At 46.8% G+C, this 22329-nt stretch overlaps 1 protein-coding gene across 1 annotated transcript in view; it reads left to right on the top strand.

The window, feature by feature from the left end:
- Mthfd1l (methylenetetrahydrofolate dehydrogenase (NADP+ dependent) 1 like) overlaps positions 1-20718 on the top strand; it is a 157730-nt gene extending 137012 nt beyond the window's left edge. The window contains exons 27-28 of the mRNA XM_040728145.1: positions 13072-13192; positions 20303-20718. Of these exons, the coding sequence (XP_040584079.1) occupies positions 13072-13161 (90 nt within the window). The 3' untranslated portion in view covers positions 13162-13192; positions 20303-20718. The remainder of the gene's footprint in view (positions 1-13071; positions 13193-20302) is intronic.
- The last annotated feature ends 1611 nt before the right edge of the window (positions 20719-22329 follow it).

Below are 22329 nucleotides of genomic sequence, written 5' to 3' on the forward strand. Positions count from 1 at the left end.
CTCCTTCTCCCTCCTCTCCTCCCCCTCCCTCTCTCTCTCCTCTCCTTATCTTTTCTCCCTACTCTCCCTTCCCTCCCTCTCCTCTCTTCTTCCACTTTCTCCTTCCCTTCTCTCCCTACCTGTCTCTTTTTTACTTCTGTCTTCTTCCCCTAGCTTTCTCTCCCCATCCCCTTCCCTCTCTGCTGGCACAGTAGACTGGAGGACTTTTGTGTGCTGGTGTTCATGGCAGAAGCTAACTGTAGAATCCATTCGACAGATTCTCTCTCGCTCTGCTTTTCCATTCCCGGCCCTTGAACCAAGTCTGCCATTGTGGGGTTTTTTTGTTGTTGTTGTTTGTTTGTTTGTTTGTTTTGTTTTTTCCTACTCCAGTGTCCTGTCCTAGTCTTGCCGCTTTCATCTTGGGAAGCACCCTCCCCGTGAGAAGCCAAACCCCACTGCTCCCGAGTTCCTTCTCCCAGCAGGGACCAGGGTTGCTGCCATCAGTAAGCTCTGTCCTTGGTCCTACTTACCAACTTGTCCAAAATCATTTTCCTGCCGAAGTGTCCCCAGTCACCCACTCATCTCTCAATTGTGAAGGCATTTGAGTATATATGCCATTCGGAGAGCCAGGTGTAAGGGACAGTGTTAAGCACAAAGTCACTCCCAGAAGTAGATCCCTCTGTGGGGCCTGCGGATGCACTAAACCTGACGCAGAACTTGCTTTTCCTGGCCTAGCCAACAGTCACGGTACCAATTCCCAAAGCAGCAACCAGAAATTGCCACTTTCACGTCAGTACAAAAAGCCCGGCTCTGGACTGTCACTTTGTGATGGGGTCACTCTTCCCGTTCTCAGACGAGTGAGAAGCCACCAGGTTTGCTACGTCGGGCCCAAGTGACATGAAAGTTGCACGTGGCTAGGAGAGAATGCATCCCCAAGACCTTAGAAGCTTTGCAACCTGGACAATGAGATTCTATACAGAAACTGCACCTTGGATCTGTCTAGCTAAGTTTATGACTGGAATCCTGCAACACAGATCCTAAGTGAAAAATACTGTGTTGGTCTCTCGAGTTTCCACAGCGTTCCTCCGCTGTGCCAAATTAATGCCCCTGGCTTTTGCTTTTGTTCAATGTGCCTTCTGTTGAGGCAGTATCAGTGGACACCTGCGCTTCAGTTGGCCGTTGTGTCTTTAGGGAAAGCAGTAGAATATCCACATTCCTCCCAAACTTTTCCACTCTCTTGGTTTTTAAACCTTTCTATTGGTAATCATGTCTCTTAGCACAGAGATTGAGAAGCATTTCCTGTGAAGGGTCCAAGAGCAGTTTGATGGGCCAGGTTTAGACCCTAGGGCCTGCACTCTAACTGCTCAGAACCATTGTGAAAGCATAAACACAGCCACACACACAGCCCTGCGCAGTGTATACACCCATGACTGTCTGTGTTCTGATAAACCTTTATTTATAAAGACAGGCAGCTAGCCAGATCTGGTACGAGGGCCTTATTTTACTGAGTCAAAAAGAGAGATTCCTGTGATGCTGTGTTTTAACCATAGCCATGCAAAACGGCCTCAGAAGGCCCCAGCATCCCCAGGTGCCTGTGGGAAAGAGACGAAAAGGGCTAAAGATGTCTTTCCTAAAGCAGAGGGGCGGTCATATCCCTTTGCCCCATTGACTCCAGGGCAGGAGGCAAAGCAATGACAGGGAAGCCCCCAGCAGGTCCCAGTTTATTCAGAGAATTCTAAGACCTAAAATGGGACAGGGAAGGAAACCGATGCTTGCCACCCCACGAGGCATGCTGGGAAATGGGATGTTTATACAGGCATCTGACCTGCTACAGGTATACAGAAGGTTACCTTTCTGTGAGTGAAATGGCCGGTGGTGGGTTGGAGGAGGTGAAGAAAGTGAAATGATGTGTTAGTTGAATTTGGATATCATTTCACCGCCTTCCCAAGCTACAACAGGAGGAGTGATAAGGGAATAGTCCCTGCTATAAAGTGTATTTATGTTGGTGGTGATCTGTGCCTTCTATATAATAGGAAAACCCTAGCTTTAGCAGCCTGGTTTCTGTAGGGAAACAGCTAATGGACTTATGGTACCCATCTGCGTCAGCATGCTAAAGAATTACTCAAATGCCTGAGCTGTGTTTATTTGAGAATGTGTCATCGTGGGAAGCTGTCACTCACCGGGGTCGTGGAGAGGGCAGCAGAAAGGCATGTTGATCTTGATAGTTCTTTAGTTCTTGTGACTGTGGCAAAGCAACGAAGAGCTGACTGACCTGGAGAGAGAGAGAGAGAAAAGCTAAGAAGAAATTCATTTTGTTTAGGAAATGCAGAAAATTTCTGGGTGGTGGTGGTGGCGCACACCTTTAATCCTGGCACTCAGGAGGCAGAGGCAGGTGGATCTCTGTGAGTTCAAGGCCAGCCTGGTCTACAGAGTGAGTTCCAGGACAGTCAGGGCCGTTACATGAGAAACCCTGTCTCAAAAAACCGGAGGGGGAAGAGATGCAGAAAACTACAGGCACTGAAGAATCTCATTAGTAGTATGTGTATTAACTGTTATTATTTAGTTTATGACCCAAATAGAAAATGTGTGTGATCTTATTGCCTGTTTTTAGGGGTTTTGTTTTGTTTTTTGAGACAGGGTCTTACTGTGTAGCCCTTGCTGGCCTGGACATCACTATATAGATCAGGCTGGCCTTGAACTCACAAGGATCCACTTCCCTCTGCTTTCTCTTTTGGTTTTTTGAGACAGGATTTCTCTGTATTGTTTTGGAGGCTTTCCTGGAACTCGCTCTGTAGACCAGGCTTTCCCTCTACTTTCTGGGTGCTGGAATTAAAGGTGTATGCTACCACACCTAGCCCTAAGTTCTATTTTCTTAAAGCATACATACTATATTAAACTACATTTTAACTACGGACTCTTTGTGCCCTCCTCTAAGTATTACAAGCATTTTATGTGAAAAGATTGCTTTTCCTGTGTTTGTTTTATGTCTAAGTTGGGTGTTGCATAGCAAAGCTTATTAATGTAATTTTGTTCTTGGGATCCTAATCTGAAAATCTAATTCCCCAGTATATCATGTTTCTTATAACATTGCTCTCTAATTGGTGGGTGGAATTATAGTTAACTTGAAAGGCTCCATGAGCTTATAAAATTTACACGCACATTTGTAAGGCGATATTATCTCACTTAATGAGAAATAACACTCTCCAGGGTATGTTGCATGCTGGGGAAGATGTAGTTACAGGATTGAATTGAGCCTCTCCTTGAGATAACTGGAAAGCTGAAAGAAGTTATGAAAAATAATACTCAAGACATTAGGTGTCAGCTGGGATAGAACCCTGATCCCCGAGTAGGAAGCTGGCAGGGAGGGCCCCAGAGCTAATGGTCTTGGCTATTGTGTAGAGAAAGGTTCCAGGCTAGTGTATAAGGAGTCTCAGTGAACGGACGCCCAACTTGTCCCCTCACTGACCACATAGAGAGGGTGTCCCTCTAGCATCTGCATGGCAGAGTATCTGAGAAGAAAATGGTACATACGCTCTCAGAGGGCCTTCCCGGGACATTCAAGACAGTGTGATCAGTGGGCGTATGGAAAAACCACCTAAAGCCAGGGGAGAGGTCACCCGGAAGAAGAATCACGTGTGGCTGCTACAAAGGCAGCAGGAGGACACAGTTGTCAAAATATTCAAAAATCTTGCCTTAGCGGTAAGGATAAAATTAATCCCAGACTAAACATAACTCTGGTTCTCCCTAGCAGAGATTAAAAGCAAACCCAAAAAGGTCAACCTGTGCTGGAGTAGCTAAAATAACTTAATCGTCCCAGAACAGAATCTAAGACTATATATGTGGGTCAGTGAGATGGCTCCTCCAGTAAAGTAGCCTGCAGATGAGCCCCAGAGCCGGAACTTAATCCTTGGGGTCTACATGGTAGAAGGAACCAACTCTACAGTTTGTCCTCTGGCTGCCATACACATGCATGCATGCATGCATACATACATACATACATACATACATACATACATACATACATACATGTGATTTAAGTTTGCAATGAACAGACACAAGAACAATGAAATCGCAACAAAATAAAATGTCTGGCATCCGATCTAAAATTACAGAGTCTAAAAAGAGATAGGAATGTGTTGTATGCTCAAGAAAGCCAATCAAAATTAGCTCGCTAATTTTACAAGCGTAACTAGTAGAGACACTGAAACCAGTGGTCAGAGCAATGGATGCTCTTGCAGGGGCCCCAGGTTCTATTCCTAGCACCTTGTGGTGTCTCACAGCTTTTTGTGACTCTAGTTCCGGGGCATCTGATGCTCTCTTATGGACTCCACAGGCGCCAGGCTCATACGAGATGCACAAGATTACACTGAAGCAGAACACTCACACATTAAAACTTTTTTTAAAGTTACACACATTGTACCGTAGTTTTTAACCATATTTTCCATGGGTAATAGAAACCTTGGAGCAAGTGAGGAGAGACTACTGTGGGTTACTGAAATGAGACTTCAGTCTTAAACTCAGAATGAGAGCCTGGGGGAGATGGCTCAGTGGGTGGGGCATTGACCATACGTGTGAGGGTCTGAGTTCAAATCCCAGAAACTCACGGAAAGCTGGACACAGTACTGTCTGCAATCTCCGCGCTCCGACAGTGAGATGGAAGGTGGAGAATCTCCGGAACCTGTCTTGCACAGTAGTGAGCAGCCAAGTGTCTCAAAGAAGGTGGGAGGCGAGGACCAACGGCCGAGGACATTGTCCTCACGTCCATGCGTGCACTGTTACGTGCACACTCCCCTCACACATTCACTCACCATCCATGTACAAAAATCAGATATGCAACACAAAAAAAAACCTTTTTAATTTAAAGAAGCAGTTTCATCGATAGGGTTTAGAGATAAAATAAAATTTTCAATATACATGAAGGGGAGGGGAGCCGTGAGGGGAAAAATAGGCAAATCCACAAGTAGAGTCAGACTTTTTTGTTGTTGTTGTTTTTGAGACAGGGTTTCTCTGTATTGTTTTGGAGGCTGTCCTGGAGCTCACTCTGTAGACCAGGCTGGCCTCGACCTCACAGAGATTCACCTGCCTCTGCCTCCCTAGTGCTGGAATTAAAGGCGTGAACCACCAACACCCTGCAATTTTTTTTTTAAGAATCAGAAATGTTAAAACTCCCTCTCAGAACAAACAGACTGAAATCAATGAAGATGTAGAAGCCTAGAATACTATTACAATTGCACTTGACCTAATTGGCATTTCTAGAACACTCCACCCAGCAGCAGCAAAGCACAAATCCTTTGCAAATGTAGAACGCTTGCCAAGATTGGCTATGTTCTGGGCCGCAAAACTGGTCTCAATAAATTTTAAGGGATTCAGATCACACCAAGTTTGTTCAGTAACCGCAATGGAATTAAATGAGAAATCAAGACTGAAAGACATCTGGGTAATCTCCAAGTATTTGGAAATCAAGCAAGGCCCGTGAAAGCATGTACTCGCCAGTCATCTGCCCCGCAAGGATGCGTATTCTGGAACTCAGGGGACTTCTAAAGCTCAATGCAGAGACAGTTTTTTTAAGTGAATGTCTGATTTCTTACTGATAGTGCTTTTGTTTAGTTGGTTTTGACTTTGGAGACAAGGTTCTGTGAAGACCTGACTCTGTAGACCAGGCGTGCCAGATCTTCCTGCCTCTGTGCTGGGATTAAAGGTGTTCATCACCACCCCCAACGAGAGTGCTTTTCAAAACATTTCATTGTGGTTGTTGTACAGTTTCAGAGGTTTAATCCATTATCATTGTGTTGGGAAACATGGCGGCATGCAGGCAGACATGGTCCTGGACAAGGAATTGAAAATTCTACATCTACATCAGCAGGCAGCAGGAAGAGAGAGTGAGCCACTGTCCCTGGCTTGAGCTTCTGAAGCATCGAAGCCAAACCCCACTGACTTATTTCCTCCAATAAGGCCACACCTACTCCCACAAGGCTCCGTGTCCTAATTCTTTCCAGTAATGCTCTGTGCGCCAATGGGGACCGTTTTATTCAAATTATCACAGAAAAGAACAGCCAAGAGTTAATGGTGTCTGCCTCTTGGGAGCCACAGTGTTGTCGGGGTAGGCAGCATGTCATTTTTTATAGTAAAGCTTTTGGGAATGATGGAAACTTTTAAGCCTAATATGAAAAGATAAAGGATTGATCGTCTTGTTCCCTTACTGTTTCCCCTCTTCTCCCTGTTTAGTACTAAGGATTGAACCCTGGTCCTTGTGCATAAATATGTCCTGTGGCGTTCAGCTAATCTCCTAGCCCCTCTCCTCATATATGTGAGCAAAAAAAGGGGATTCGTGATGTGTGTCTGTCTCCCACCTCTGGCTTCCACCCAGAAAAAGGTGGTCCGGAAATGCTGGCCCCAACAGTATTGTGGATATCAAGGAAGCCAGTTAAAGTTGGGGAGGAGAGGAGCAGATAGTGTCATAGGTAAAGGCTCTTGCCATCAAGCCTGATGACCCATTTGATGCCCATGTAGTGGAAGGAGAGAATTGATTCCTGCAAGTTGTTTTCTGCCCTCCACATGTGTACTGTGCCATACCACGCACATATATACATACATACATACATATATACATAGTAGGAGGGGGAGCACATCCCTTATGTACCCTTAAAATAGGAAGCCATGTTGTCTATGCAAGTGACGTTGAGATGTTTTTCATCCTAGGATCTGGGGAAAGTTAAAGTAGGGAGGAAAATACATTGGCATTCCCCCTGTGGTGTAGAAGGACTGGACAAGGTAAAACACTGCTGTAGTTCCATAAGGAAGAGGCTGAGGCAGGAAGACTGCAGATTCAGTGCTAGCTGGGCCTAGACAGTGAGATCCAGATAGATAGATAGATAGATAGATAGATAGATAGATAGATAGATAGACAGACAGATAGACAGATAGATAGACAGACAGACAGATGTGAGAGAGGGAGACAGAGCGCAATTCAGTTCTAGACCCAGAATGGTTTCCTGAAGAGAAGGCTGCAGTGTAGTGCAGACTCCATCATGTTTTGCAGATAAGATCGGCTGTAGGTGGTCCACTGAGCCAGCAAGTGTTGGCTAACCAAGCTTCCAGTTGGTTGGCATGGTCTAAAGCCTCCCGCATACACCCCTCAGCCTCATGAACAACATCAAGGAAGATTTCAAGAACATAGAACTCTCTCCACCCTCCTGGTTTAAGTTTGCCACTTTGCAGTTTTTAATCTCCAAGGAGGAGATCTGCAGTAGTTTAGAGGAGGGACAGGGATGATAACAAGAGAGAAATGTTAAACCGGTCAGATGTGACTTCTTGGTACAGTGCTTGCCTGGCACGTGTGAGGCCCTAAGTTCAGTGCAGCAGGAGCAAAAAACAGTAAACTTCCTAGCAGGAACAATGCCCATCACCCCACCCTTCCTTCCAGCTCCTTCTCTTCCCTCCCCTCAAAGGATGGTCATTCAATTACCAGGAAGGTCTCTGTTAATGTTCTGGGAGGGACTCTGTAGAAACCTGTCCCTAGAGCTCCTATACGGTCTCGGGCTAGGCAAACTGCAGATCAAATGGCCAGTGAATGGATATGATGCCAAATGGCCAGAAAGACACACAAATGTGGAGATGTGGGCGGGGCCACCTCTCATCCGTGCAGCTCTGCCCAGCCTTCGTACAGCAGTCTCGACTTTAAGGTCACGCATGGCTCTGATTTATAGTTATGCTTCTGCAGGGCTCTGTCTTGATTAGAGCTGCCCCCGTTGGCTTGGTTATTTTGCATCTTGGCTCTTGAAGTTAGCTTCAGATTTGACTGTGGGAGTTAGAAATTATAAAAGTGTGGGGTTGGAGCTGGGAGGCGGTGACACACGCCTTTAATCCCAGCATCCGGGAGGCAGAGGCAGGTGGATGTCTATGAGTTCAAGGTTCAGTCTGGTCTATAGAGTGAGTTCCAGGACAGCCAGGACTATAGACAGAAACCCTGGGCCGGGGTTGGTATGGAGTTGAGCTACACCCTCTGCTGAGAGTGACTTTAAGATAACTGGTAATTCAAGAACACTTAGAGTCTCTGTGAGTTCGAGGCCAGCCTGGTCTACAAGAGCTAGTTCCAGGACAGTCTCCAAAACCACAGAGAAACTCTGTCTCGAAAAACCAAAAAAAAAAAAAAAAAAAAAAAAAAAGAACACTTAGAGAAATATCTCAAACCTAGTATGCCCTGTTTGCCCCTGTAAAAGAAATATAGTCATGGATCAGATTTCCTTTTACATTTCCTATTTCTGTCTTGCCATAAGTAACCGTCTTATTTCTTTTTTATTTCTACTTAATTTAATGTTATTTATGTGGGAGGAAGAGTAGGGGTGAGGGATCACGCATGTTATGGCACACTCGTGAAAGTCAGAGCACAGCCTGAAGGGGTCCAGGTAATTATAAAACCACGAAGCGAGTACCGTGTACTGGTTGGCTAACTGGAGTCTTTCCTTACTTCACCTCATTTTCATCTCAAAATAGAGTCCACAGTGTAGACAGCGTCACACTGTCCTTACGAATGACTAATGAGGGCTGTGAGCTAACTGCCCAAGGGCCATGCCTCTCTCTCTGTAAAGCAGAAGCCCTTTCCTCCAGTGCTGACTGGGTTCCTACAGTTACCCACCCCTCAGACTGCTGATCCACCTAGAACCAAGGTCTTCTCACAACCTCCTGATTGGTACCCAGAGCCTGGCACAACCGCACTGAGCATCACTGCATCTATGTCTGCATCTGAGCATCTCTGCCTGTATCCCTGCATCTATACAGGGATGCAAGGAAGACCGTCAGCCTCCAACAACCTCAGGGCTGCTGAGGAGCTCAGGAATGGTGGTGACGGTGACATGGGGAAAGATGAAAAGGCTCTTTATAGTGACCCAGGGGGACACGTGAAGAGCCACATGCAAATGACTCAGCCTTTGTGCTAGTGATCTCGTTGTATCTCTCGGGGAAGGAGCGGAATAGAGCATGTGAGTCAAGGACCAGTTAGCTCGTCAATGTGGCTTTGCCTTAGAACTCTCTTCCTTGAGTTTTGCTAACCCTCTAGAACAATGGTTCTCAACCTTCCTAACGCTTCCGCCCTTTAAAACAGTTCCTCGTATTTCGGTGACGCCCCCACCCCCATCCCCGCCAACCATAAAATTATTTTGTTGTTGCTTCATAACTGCAATTTTGCTGCTGTTATGAGTCGTAATGTAAATATCTGATAGGCACTCCCCAAAGGGATTATGACCCCCAGGTTGAGAACCACTGCTGTAGAATTAGTTAGCAAATTGATATTCCAGCTATATCTAAAATTCCTTCAACTTCCCAAAGATTTTGTATGCATGTGTGACTCCAAGCGGGGGCTTGTCAAACCCAGGGCCTCAAGAACATTGGGTAAGTACTCTGCCACTGACTGAGTCATGTCCCCAGTGCAGAGAATTTTAACTGAATATGCAGATAATTCTTCAGTGAGGTTATGCAAATGAGAACTGTTCACAGACTTCATAGGTGTCAATAATCCATGTTTGGTCTTAAAAGAGTAGCAAGGAAGAACTGGGTAGTTATTGTATTTGTATCACTTTAGAAATATTTATATTTTACAATCATAAGATATTGTGACTCCCTGCTATGCCTTGTTGGTAAGAATGATCTTTGCAAAGGTTCTAGCCCAACTGTAAGCTAACACCATTCTTTTGCAGGTTTTGGGGGGTTTGTTTTGTTTTGGGGGTGTTTGCTTTTTAGGCAGGGTCTCTCTATGTAATCCTTGCTGTCCTAGAGCTCAGTATGTAGACCATGCTGACCCTGGACTCACAGAGATCCACCTGCCTCTGCCTCCTGTGTGCTGGGATTAAAGGGGTGCGTCACCATGCCTGGCTGCTGGCACCAGCCTTAAGCAGACATTAACTTTATGTGTACATTTTGTCTGCATGTATGACTATGCACCACATAAATGCCCGGTGCTCATGGAAGCCAGAAGAGGGCATCGGATCCCCTAGAACTGGAGGTCTAGACGGTTGTGAATACCGAAGTCCTCAGGCTTAATGGCAAGCACCACTGAACTATCCCACCAGCCCTAATGTGTGTTTCTAAACATTGTTGATAGAAAGTGTGGTTTCTCATGGTCAGGAAAGATTTGGGAGATTAGCTTTGGTTAAAATCAGGGTCACAAAGACAGAAAGCTTTCCTCAGCCTTTGCACAAGAACCCATTAATGTGACATGACAAGAACGTAGATTTAGTGGCTTCTTGGTTATTTTAAGCAGGAGCACACAGTTAGCACAGAGTCCCACTGACCCCAGGCCGGTGGCCAGAGGTCAATTCCCAGGGGCTCTCCATTTTTTTCTTTCTTCTGTAGTGCTTTTGGAGTCTGGTCTGTGAGCTGCCCTCTGATGCCAGCTTGCTGCTGACGGAGAACTTGGTGCGAGTGTGTACAGTCTTGGTAACATGACTCCATGTTGTGCTTCCTCAGCAGGAAGACTGGACACCACTGGGCTGCTTATTCACAGGTCCGGGAGTCTGTCACCCTGCAGATCCTGTGGTCTCTTGTCTGCTGTCCCTTGTCCCAAATAAGTAGTCTCGATTCTCAGAAGTGATTACGGCATCCTTCAAAAGGAATGTGGGAATCCTGCCATTCCCCTCACGTCTCTCCCACTTAAGGGAAATAGGCTGAAAGTGGAAGAAAGACAGCTTTCACTTCCGGTCACTTAATATCCTTTTTGTCCCCACATTGTGACGGAATTAGAATGACCGCAAGGCTCGTGGCCACCCGTATCTCTGACTCCGGGAAACACAGGCTCACGTTTCTGCCTACAGCGAGTAAAATGTCCGTGTTCACAGTAGTTAACAAGCAGGAGGTGATGTGAGAGTCTTCTCGTTAGACTCTGTGATTCACAGCTTTGTCACATGGCCCCAAACACTTCCTTTAAAGGGTTTTCTTAAGTTTGGTCACCTCGAGTGACTCTGAAGCTTTGCCAGCCGTTAGTAAGTGGAGTGACAGCCTTAGGAACAACCGCCGTCGCGTCTCCCCTCGAGTACCTCCCTGCAGGTGATGCCTTTGAGAGTATCACTGTGGCCAACACAATCTGTCCTTTCTTCTGCTAACCTAGTGTCTCCAAACCTGGAGCCCACACAGATGATAGAGGCACCTTGGGATACCTTCTGCAAGTGCCGCAGAGTGCCGGTTCAGAATGTGCTCTGTCAGGGTGTTACTATGGGAACCCTTTGTGCGTTGTTACCCTGACACCTGCAGACATACAGATGTGAATGGCTTGTGCTCGCTGCCCCAGCATAAACAGTACGAGTGGCTTTCCTTCCATGGCCTCCCGTCAGTAAAGTAACACGGCAGTGGCCCGAGAAACATCAATGCCCTGCCAGGAGCCTGTCTATTGAGAAGATGAGATTTACAGTACAGCAGGTTCCCCAGTCACTAAGTCGGGTGCCCTTATTGTTTGAGACCTGGAACGGGATTGCCCATGGGTGTGTGACAAATGGGGACCCCGCTGTGTTAAGAGGTCTTTGTAGCCATGAGACATCTGTGCTACAGTCCTGTGTAGGTAGCAAACAGTGTCCTGAGCAGCTAGCACCACACTGTTGTGACTTCTGCTTTGTCTCGGCCTCTGCGCTGCCACACTCCAGGGCCAGCAGGGCAGGGAGTGGTCGGTGAGGCGTGCAGGGTGGGCGTGGTTGTATTGGCTCCTGACCTGGGCAGCAGATAAAGAGGAGACAGCGCTGAGGTGTTAAGCTCTTCTAAAGATGAAGGAGAAGCAAAGAGGGACTGTGGGCACCATGTAAGACACCGTGTCCAAGTCGTACTGTGTATCTGGGGTCCCACCAGGCTCCCAGGGTGCTGCTGCTTCCTGGCCCTGGCTGAGTGAAGAGTCCCTAAACGGGGTCAGGAGTGAGAGAGGGGACCGGGGAGCGAGAACTGCATCCCACCTCATGTGATTCTCTGCAAAGACCTGATGGGGGATGGGAAGAAGCAGGCCAGTGAGTGCTAAACTGTCACTCTCACCTCATGAAGAGTGTCTGGGGACAGGCTAGATGGCCACTGAAGAGACAGAAACCCGATGTCACCTCTGCCGGATAGATGGATGGATGGATGGGTGGGTGGGTGGGTGGGTGGGTGGGTGGATGGATGGATAGATGGATGGATGAATGGATGCAATTGGAAGGCATGCACCTATTATAGCACAGTGGGGAATCTTGAATCCTGATTCACACCACAGATCCTGGAAACGGTGTGTTAGTGGAGTACCTGCGTGCTCTCTTGGTACACCAGGGCCTTCTGCCACAGGGAACAAAAATGGCAGCACTGAAGGCATCAGCTCAGCAAAGCAGTGAAGCGCCAGACTCCACCCCTAGCTATCACCTTTCTAATTTAATATCCTCTCACTTTGCTAGGCATGGTGGCCCATGCCTGTGATCTGAGGACTTGGGAGATAAGTCACAGGAAGATCAGGAGTTCAAGGTCAACCTGGGTTACATGAGACCCTATTTGAAAAAAAAAACAGGCCCCTATGCAACCTTGGACATGTAACCTCCCCTCTCTAGATCTCACCAGCCTCCCCCGTGTGCTATGGGAATAATAAAAATGCATCTCTGGAGGTTACTAAGAGAAAAAATGAGTAACACGCTCAGCCCTATATCCAGTACACAGGAGTTCATGTTGGAAGGGAAGCCAGATGTCAGGTATCTAGAGGACAGGGTTTGCGCTGCATCCACGGGTGTTTGCTTCTTCAGTGATACTTGGTGAGGGGGCAACTCCAACCCCAGCCAGAGGGGCTGGTCTCAGGTTCTGTATGCAAATTTGACTTAGCCGAGAAGCTCTGAAAGTCACCGGGCATTGCTACATCCTGCGGGACCACCAGGGGAGGGCGAATTGGCCACATTTTCGGGGAGGTGGCCTGTGCTTTCTGTATTTGGTCTCCTCGCAGAGAGAAGACAGGCGCAAACTGACAGGGCTGCGTGTATCCATAACCTAATGTTATATGGGGCTGTCATGAATTGTGGGGTTGGTTTATGTCTTCAAGCGAACTAACTGCGCCGTGATAAATCACCTTGTGGACTTTGCTCACAAGCAATGTTTTGTTTTCTCTTCCAGATGAGCACGATGCCAGGACTGCCCACTCGGCCCTGCTTTTACGATATAGACCTTGAGACAGAAACAGAGCAAGTTAAAGGCTTGTTCTAATGGAACAACACTGCCACAGGACCTGAGCCAGGTGGGCTGCGGTGATCTGCAAATGCTTTCTTGTGTTGTTTTTCTCATGTTTGTTTTAAGTGTAATCAAATAAGTTAATTGTTTCCTAGGTCACTACAGGCTCATACCTAATAGCTGCCTGTGTCTTGGGCCCCCTCCCAAAAGTGGACATACCCTCAGTGTACCTAGACTTGAGTCCAGTAGAAGTTAGATCATTCCATCCTAGATTGTGAAGTTGATTGGAGTGTTTCTTGTCACAACAAAGGCCAGTGTCTATTGTCACTTGAGACTGACTTACTGCCGTATATCTTGGTACAGCATTACAATTGTGTTAAGGAGGTCTTGGGTTTATTTCCCAGGGCTGCCATAACAAGGTACCATGGACTTTGTGGATTAGAACAAAGCAGTGTCCTACTGTCCTACAGGCTGGAACAGGGTCAGGGTATCGGTTGAGCAGATGTCACACTCCCTCTGAGGGATGCCGTGGCATAGTCACCATCACATGGCTGTGTCCCGACCATCTCTGCCTCTTCAGTTTTCTGTGCCTCTGGCCTTCTGGGTTCCTTTTTCACCCCCTACCCCACCCCACCTTTTTTGTTTGTTTGTATGCGCATGTGTTATTGTTGGCTGTTTTTCAGATTTTTTGTTATCTTTGGTTTTTGAGATGAGAACTCACTAAATAGCCCAGGCTGGCCTTGAACTCGTGACCCTCTTGCCTCACCCTTCCAAGTGTTTGGCTTATGAGTATCCACCACCATACCTAGCCCTTAGTTCTCTTCTCCTAAGGACTCCAGGCAATCAGTGTCAGGCACAGATTAAAGACATCATGTTAACTTGATTATTCTACCAAAGCCCCTGCCTCCACACACAGTCACGGAGTCACTGTCACAGGTGCCCAGGGATTCCCACATACCTTTGGGAGACACAGGATGTTAGAAACATTTCTGGATTCTCAGTTTAAGAGAATAGAGCTTTACTATATGCCTTTTAGACCATTCAGAGCTGGGGCTTGTGGGCCTCGTTCCTGTCTGTCCCATGGTGTTGAAGCAATACCTGCCGGCTTCTGCCTCAGCCACCCATATAAAGAAAATGACCACGCTTCCAATGTTCCTGCCTGGAACGCCCAAGCAGAAGTTGTAAAAGTTTGGGGGTCTTCCATTACATCTATATATCAATGTGTCCTCACCATATTCCCAGGGTCCCACAAACTTTCTCTCAATTCTCTTCTTTAGCCCAGAACCCCTCCTTCTTGGCATCATGCTGTGTTCTGGGCCTTTGGGTGGACTCATTTGACCTGAATACCCTTCAACACCTCTGACTTGGGACCCTAAGCAGGGTGCAAAATTCCCACTTCCTTTGATTTCGGCACTAATAGCTAACTGTTTTATGGGCTTTGGGGGAGCTGATGTTCAGGGGTGAGCTCGTGCTTGTGGAAATGAACCGACAGCCTCAAGGATCCTTCACAAAGGCTCTCCAGAGTGTTGCTGCTGTTGTTCAGTTTCGATAGGCTCTCCCGCTGACCAACAACTTGCCAAGTAACCTAGACTGGGTGACCAGAGAGTCGCAAGCACCCTCCTGCCTCCACCTCTCCAGCCCAGGCATTACAAACACACACCGCTATACCTGGAAATTAGTGTGTGTGGGTTCCAGAGATCAAACTCAGACCCTCATGCTTGCAAAGCACTTTCCTAATCGAGCCATAGTATCCCAAACTCCCTTTGGTGCTTTGCGTTTGGAGAGGTTCCTTGTTTGGTTTTGATTTTGCTTTTCTTCCTATAAAATGTTTTTAATTAAACAATTGCGATCTGGACTCTAGTGAAAAAGGTAAGGAGCCTCTTTAAAAGACTCATATGGAGCTGAGGTGTGGAATAGCCGGTTTTGTGCTATGAGAGAGAGGTATTTAGATTCCGTGTGTGTTTGGTACGGAGAAGTGGGAAATGTCAACCATGGCCACATGTTTTATTTTCATCATTCTGGGCAAATAAAGCCCCCAAGGATGACATTAGAAAGAGTAGTTTAACAAAGAAACCCATAGACTTGACCTTTGATAACAGTGCTATTTTGGTCTTCTGTTGTGTTGTGCTCTGTGATGGAGTTCCCAGCTAGGCCTTGGGAAAATAACAATGTCATTCCTTTTAAACCGAAAGTTGAAACTTGCCCTAATTTCTTTTCTTCTGGAGAATCCTATATGGTACATGTCTGTCATTTGTCTCCAGAACAAGTGTGTACGAATCTCTCATCATTTTTTCCAGACTTTTGGTCACTTTTCATTTGTTCTTCAAGTAGGTCATATGAGCCCAATGATGATGTTGATGATAAAATTAAGACTGAGGTGATGCCAAGGGTGTGCCCTTGACTGTACCAATGCATACACCTAAATAAATTTCTTGTGGCTTACCCTATATGTTCCCAGGCAAGCACCCCCATAGATGAAGCAATCCAGAAATGGTGGCTGTAACTGTTAATACCCACATTTCAGAGGTAGAGGCAAGAAGATCAGGATTTCAAGGCCATCTTGACAAAGTAGTGAGTTCAGGTCACCCTGGGCTGAACAAGAGACTATCAAAAACTAAGGAGCTGGAGGGATGGCTCATCATTTAAGAGCACTCACTGCTCTTGCAGAGGACTCAAGCTTGACTCCCAGTACCTGTATTGGAAGGGATCACAGCCTCTTATAACTCTAGCTCCAGGGAGATCTGCTTCCCTCTTGTGGACGGACTGGAACACACACACACACACACACACACACACACACACACACACACACACACACACACACACACACGCACACTGAATCTTAAAATATATAATTAAAATGGAGCAGGAGACTGTGGTAATGCCAGATACAGTGCTCAGCACCTTGTACTGGTGGCTCCAGCATCTATAGCAGATGTTGTCCTAGTGAACTATAGAGGCTTCAGGAAGATCGGTCCTCCCCATGGAGTGACAGGTGGTGTCTGGGGGCAGTCTGCACCCCCGCTGAACAGCGCTCCGGTCATCATAGCTAGCACGTGTCATTTTGCCACACCAGCTCAACTAGCATGAAGAGATCCAGCCAGCCGGTGAGGTATTACGTTTCAGGGCTGTGACAACGTAGACCCAGAGAGGTCAACACACTACATAGCTAATGGCTACAGAAGCCAAGATCCAACCCAGGTTAGCCAGCTCATAGTGAGACACAGCCCTTACACCTCATTCCCTACACAAACTTAGGCCCATTCCAAATGATGGTATCAGCTGATGAATAAATGTGAGTTGTTTTTAAAATGGCCAAAGATAAGTACTTGGGGATTCAATATGAGACTGGAAGTTTATCAAAATTCCGTGTAATAGGACTACAGCACGATGGGACTGTCTCTTACCTCATCCTCTACTTGAATGGCATTGCTTCTCATTTATCCAAGGCCACTGCTTTGTGAAATGACTAAATACCATTCTAGGCTTGCTGGGCAGTAGTTCAAAACCCATCATTTGACCCTGCTGGAACAATTGAAAAGGGATCTGGTGTCCTCAGATAAAAGCTTTTTACAAATAACCGTTCCCTCCCCGTGGCTCCTGTGTCCCTGCCCCTGTAAACATTTTCCCCGTTTCCTGTGCCTCTCCAATGTGGCAGCCCAGGGCCTCGTCCGTCAACACCCAGAGGTTTGTAGCCATTGAAGATTCATAAATAAAAAAACGGTTCATCTTGGACAAGGCTCCAGCATCGAGAATACACTTACTTTGTTGTCATAGTTTATTGCCACGGCTGCAGGACAGCACAGTCACCATCCTTCCAGGAACACGGTGGGGACTTGGCACCTGTGCCCCGCTGGGGAAGGAAGGATGCTAAGGACTGCCTTCCTTCCCCCCCTTTCTCGTTTTTCCTGCCTCCCTCACTTTCCTTCCAGGAAACATCGTAAGAGTGAATGTGAACGTGAGATCCAAAGAGTCACCAGGGCTTGAGCTCAGCCCCTTTGTCTCAAGACTTCCCTGTAGTTCTTTTGCTGTTGTTGGCATGAAGTGTGACTCATTCTTTTGGATGTCACTAAATAGAAATCTTTCAAATAAGTTTTGGCCCTGTGAAATCCATCCTAAGGTTCAGTCTTTTGCTCCACGGTGTTTGTGTTTCGGGGGACCAGCTGTTGTGCTCCTCTCTCGTCTTCTGGGTTTTCATTCTCAGCCTTTATCATATTTCTAAGCTTACAAATCCTCCACCAATAAAGTCTAGCAGACTTCCTGAAAGACCCAAGTACCCTCCTTCCAATCTGCTAAACAGTGTTTAGTAAGCGCTGGGCTACTCTGGTCCCGTTCTAAGCGCTCCTGTTTTGCCGGAAATTTCTTTCCTAGACTTGCATCCACAGAAAGAATGCCACCCCAGCTCATTTCTTCCCTAACAGAAAGCAGAAAAATTCCAAGATGCTTACTGATTAGAAGCTACTGAGTCAGGTGGCCGCATACATGCCTTTCCGTGGACGGACCTGTTCAACCCCAAATCCCTCATCGAAGGGGATCCCAGGAGGTAGCACCTCAGCCCTGCGGTTGGGGTTTTGAAATTTTATCTTTTAAAGCTCCACCACTGCAGTGAGCACACACTTATTCTTTCCCATCTTCCAGGCAGGGATCCAAGATAATAGCAGCCCTGGCTATTTAATCCTTTCTGGCATCTAATGACTGTTATGACTAAGTCTTCCTTACCTAGCTCAGGTACCAACTGTGACCTTCCTAGTTTCCTTTAAAGGGAATTCCGGGGCACAGTACACTTACTGAAATAGAGCATTTCATATCTATTTTCTTTTGGTTTTTCGAGACAGGATTTCTCCGTGTGGCTTTGGAACTGGAGGTGGTCCTGGAACTCGCTCTATAGATCAGGCTGACTTCGAATTCACAGAGATCCGCCTGCCTCTGCCTCCCAAGTGCTGGGATTAAAGGCATGCACCACCAACACCCAGCTTCATATCTCTTTTGGGGATGTAGATCAATGGTAGAACCCTTTCCTTTCCTAATATGAGGAAGACCTCAGGGTCTTCAGGATGGGGCTGGTATTTAATATATTCTTTTTTTTTCTTTTTCTTTTGTTTGTTTGTTTGTTTGTTTGTTTTTCAAGACAGGGTTTCTCTGTGCAGCTTTGGAGCCATCCTGGAACTCACTCTGTAGACCAGGCAGGCCTTGAACTCACAGAGATCCGCCTGCCGCTGCCTCCCAAGTGTTAGGATTAAAGGTGTGCACCGCCACCCAATCTTATATTCATCCTCTAAACTACGTTCCCAATGGATAAACTTCCCAAGGTTGTTCCTCCCTTTAGAACAAACAACAATTCAGTTTTACATGCCCACCTCGGCTGTTGTCCCTGCTTGCCACCTGTGATTAGACCTTGCATGTTTTTGCCAACCCTTCACCTTTCCTTACACGTGGGACCATGTCAGACGTCGTGGTATATGCCAGTAATCCGAATCCTGGGGAGGCAGGGAGGTTCCGGCTTGGGCTACACATTGATCCCATGTCTCACAAAAGGAAAAAAGTGGAGCACAGACTCTTCTTTATACACAAAGCCACAGGACATAGAGGCAGTGGCTAGCCAACCGGTCTTGCATTCCTCGCCTCAGCAACCAGGGAATTCTTACCGCACTGAGGGTATCTGCAGCCCCACAGAGCCGCCCCTCCTGCCCAGCGATGCCTTCCTCCCCAGGACTCATTGGCCATTACAGTAAAGAGCCAGGGCTCTACCAGACAGCCCTCGTGACGTGACGTGTTTTCTTTTCATTCATGTTTGTTATGCTTGCTGTGTTTCTGGTTTCTGTTTACCCCCCCTGACTTGGACTCTGAAGCTGAGGGTGTTTGAAGCTCTGTCCTCCTCTCCATCACTGTCTTTCGTCTTTCAAGCGCCCGGACATCTCCCCTGTCTCCAGACTGCTCAGTTATCTGTGGGAGGCAAATCTACCCCATTTCAGCAGAGTGAACCCTTTTGGCCCACGAATAGATCCCTCTGTGTATAAACGTAGATGAAAGACTACATACTGGCATTTACATTTTTCCTGGAGTGGGAACGTGTTTTCTTCTGGGACCTAGATGTTTGGCTTAGTTATTGTTTTTCAAATGTAGTCTGATCGCGTTCTCTATCTAAAAGACTGCAAAGAGCTGAGCATGTGTTCCATGTCCGTAACCCCACAGCTTGAGAGGTGGAGGCCTGAAGATCAGGGGGTGGGCCTAGACTACATACCAACTTCAAGGCCAGCCTATGTTAGATAAAACCCTATCAAAAATAAATGAATAGAATTTTGTTTTAAAGTTAGAGATTCAAGATCTGCCAAAAACCGTCACTTTTTTTTTTTTTTAAGAGAAAGCAGCAAATCATTAAAAGCTCCGGGTCTATTCATTCCTGTGTTCTCCCAAGTGCATTTCCAGAATTTGCTCTCTGTGTTAAACAGGACCAGAAATCCAAGGCAACCAGATTGTTAATCTAAAGCCTGTAACAGACCCAGGATACTACATATTACACAGATCCAACATCTGCAAGTCATGGAAATTCTGGGATGTCTTGAGAAGTTTGGGGGGGTCACCGTGTGGGACAGTACTAACTCATAGATTTAGAGCGCTACCTCTGCTTCTCACTGTGTATGTATGTGAGGTCCGTGTTTATCAGGGGTACACTTACATGTACAAATACAATGCACATACGTGGAGGTTAGAAGACAACTTTGGGTCTCGTTCTTCGGGTGCTATACAGGTTTTGACAGCCCCCTACCGGGCTGGAGCACACTAAGGCTGGCTGATCAGGGAGCTCCAGGGATCCGCCAGTCTCTGCCCTGATTCTCATTTCTCACACGGGAAACATCCACCCAAGAATCCCAGCCTTGGCTTGTGAACGGAGCCATTCCGCCACTCTTGAATTTTCTTTAAAACTATGACACAAGTAAGAGTTTCATACTGAGCCGGGCGTTGGTGGCACACGCCTTTAGTCCCAGCACTCGGGAGGCAGAGGCAGGTGGATCTCTGTGAGTTCGAGACCAGCCTGGTCTACAGAGCAAGTTCCAGGACATGTGTCCAAAACAATACAGAGAAACCCTGTCTCGAAAAACCAAAAAAAAAAAAAAAAAGAGTTTCACACTGGTGGGAAGAGACAATTGGCTCTGAGACATTTTTCCCTGTTTTTCAGGCTCTTCAAACAACACCACCAAAAAGTCTCCTTGCCTTTTTGCTGCACTTGGAGAAGAAAGTGAATTTTGAAATCTGCTTGTTGTGCAATGCTGGAGAAATCGAGAGACAGGCTTCCTCGTGCGAGATGAATCCGGTTCCCAGCCGAGCACATTCAGCAAGAGGACCTGCGCCACAACTGGGAGTTACTCTCGGTTCCTACAGAGTTTACACCATTTCTGCTGCTTATACTTTAGAGTGTTTATTTTATGGGGACTGGGGGGGTTGGTTTCCTCTTTTGTCTTTTTTTATTCTCCTTTTCCCCCTGTGTTGGGATGGGATGCCGGGCCTCAGCTTGCACAGGTCAGCGTTCTCCTGCTAAGCTGTATCTTTATTTTTTGTCTTTGAACTGAAAATAAACATGTTTCTAGAAAACCACCCAACCAGTGTTCATTACTGAGTAAAACCGCTCTCCGGATGTCACTGTCCATGGGAGTGTGGTGAGATGTCACCTGGGATATTTGTGGAGGAAACTTCAAGTGTGTTCAGCGCTTTATAATGACAAGAAAACAGTCACACGGAGAGAAACGTCTGGGCAGACACGTGGAGGGTCGGCAGGTCTCTGGGAACAAGGTGCACCGTCTGTCTATGCGCAGTGACTTCCAGGTCCCGGGGAAGTGGCTTACCTAATACAAGCCTATGAGTTTCTTCTGCCATGAATGACTCTCAATGGCCATTCAGCTTTCTGGGCCCACGGGGGTCGGAGGGTGCCTCCCAAAGGTCAGGCAATTGGCAAATGTTTTTCCTTTGGCCCAACTGAATGCAAAGTAGAAAATGTTCTTTGGCCTGTTCCCTACTTTCTGGCCCTTCCTTGTCCCCTTTCCCCCCCCTTGCAATAATATGAAATTATGTAAAAATTAAAACAAAACCAAAGATTCAGAAACAAACAATAAGTAATTGTCCTCTAAGCAGTATAAGTAAAATTGTGACCATAAATATCCTAAATAACCCGGGGCACATCCTGCAGGATTCTTCCTGCATGACCTTATGGTACCCCCTCCAGTGACCCCGCTTGGCCCACAGTGTGTCTTTATGCACAATTTAGCTTGTTCCAGAACACTGTTTGAAAACGACAAAGCCCACTCAGAGAGCCTTTCTCAAGTGTGATTTTGCTTAACGATTCTAAGGTGCCCTTCCTGGTCACCGCTCTTTATTGGGAAGTCCACATTCACACTTACCCTGTCTTCTCAGTACTTGAAGTTCTCCATGGAATACACTCAGAAAGCAGTAGCTCATTGTGAGCTGATGTCCAAGAGGTCGCAGCCACGGGCTCCCCTCAACATGCGGCCACCTGCTGTCATGCCTTCTCCAGTATACGGACTGTGTTCTTTTAAACCGTAAGACAAAATAAATCCCTTTTTTTTTCCTTAGGTTCCTTTGTCAGGAATCTAGTCCCAAGGACAAGAGAGGTTACTAACCCAATCTCCAATGTAGGCAAATAGTTTGGAGTCTCATTCAAGAGCTAAGCAAAATGTCCATAACTCACCCATTTCCTAAAAACAGGTTAGTGTTCACAGGCCTGGGCACCCGACCTGGGGCATTGCAGAAGGATCAGAGCGGTGTAAACTGTGCCTGTTCCTGAAGGGCCAGGTCCCCACCTCTTGTCAGAGGACGTGCATGTAAAACAGGCATAGAGATGGATTTTCCAAGGGCCTGGCCATGCGTGATGACAATGGCCGGACCCTCCTGAAACAGAAGGGATGAACACCCCATCAAGTGCTTAGCTGCATTACCTTCTTTGATCTCAGCTTTGTGAGCTGCGTCCTCACGTTCCTCTTCCTCCCTGCTTGCTTAAGCCCTGGGTAGGCAGCTCCCCAGGTCTAGGAAGCAGCCTCCAAATCTAGCGTTGCTTTCCTGAGTCCAAGGCTGTGTGTGCTCTAGTGGTCTGCTCCAGGAGGCCTCACTAGTTGACCAGGTCCAGTACATTCAAGCTAAGTCTGCCCCATGTGTGGTGTTAGGGGAACACAGATAATCTCTCTGGACAACTAA

Source organism: Mesocricetus auratus, unplaced genomic scaffold, assembly GCF_017639785.1.
Source record: "Mesocricetus auratus isolate SY011 unplaced genomic scaffold, BCM_Maur_2.0 Super-Scaffold_100018, whole genome shotgun sequence".
In the NCBI taxonomy this organism is placed as follows: Eukaryota; Metazoa; Chordata; class Mammalia; order Rodentia; family Cricetidae; genus Mesocricetus; species Mesocricetus auratus.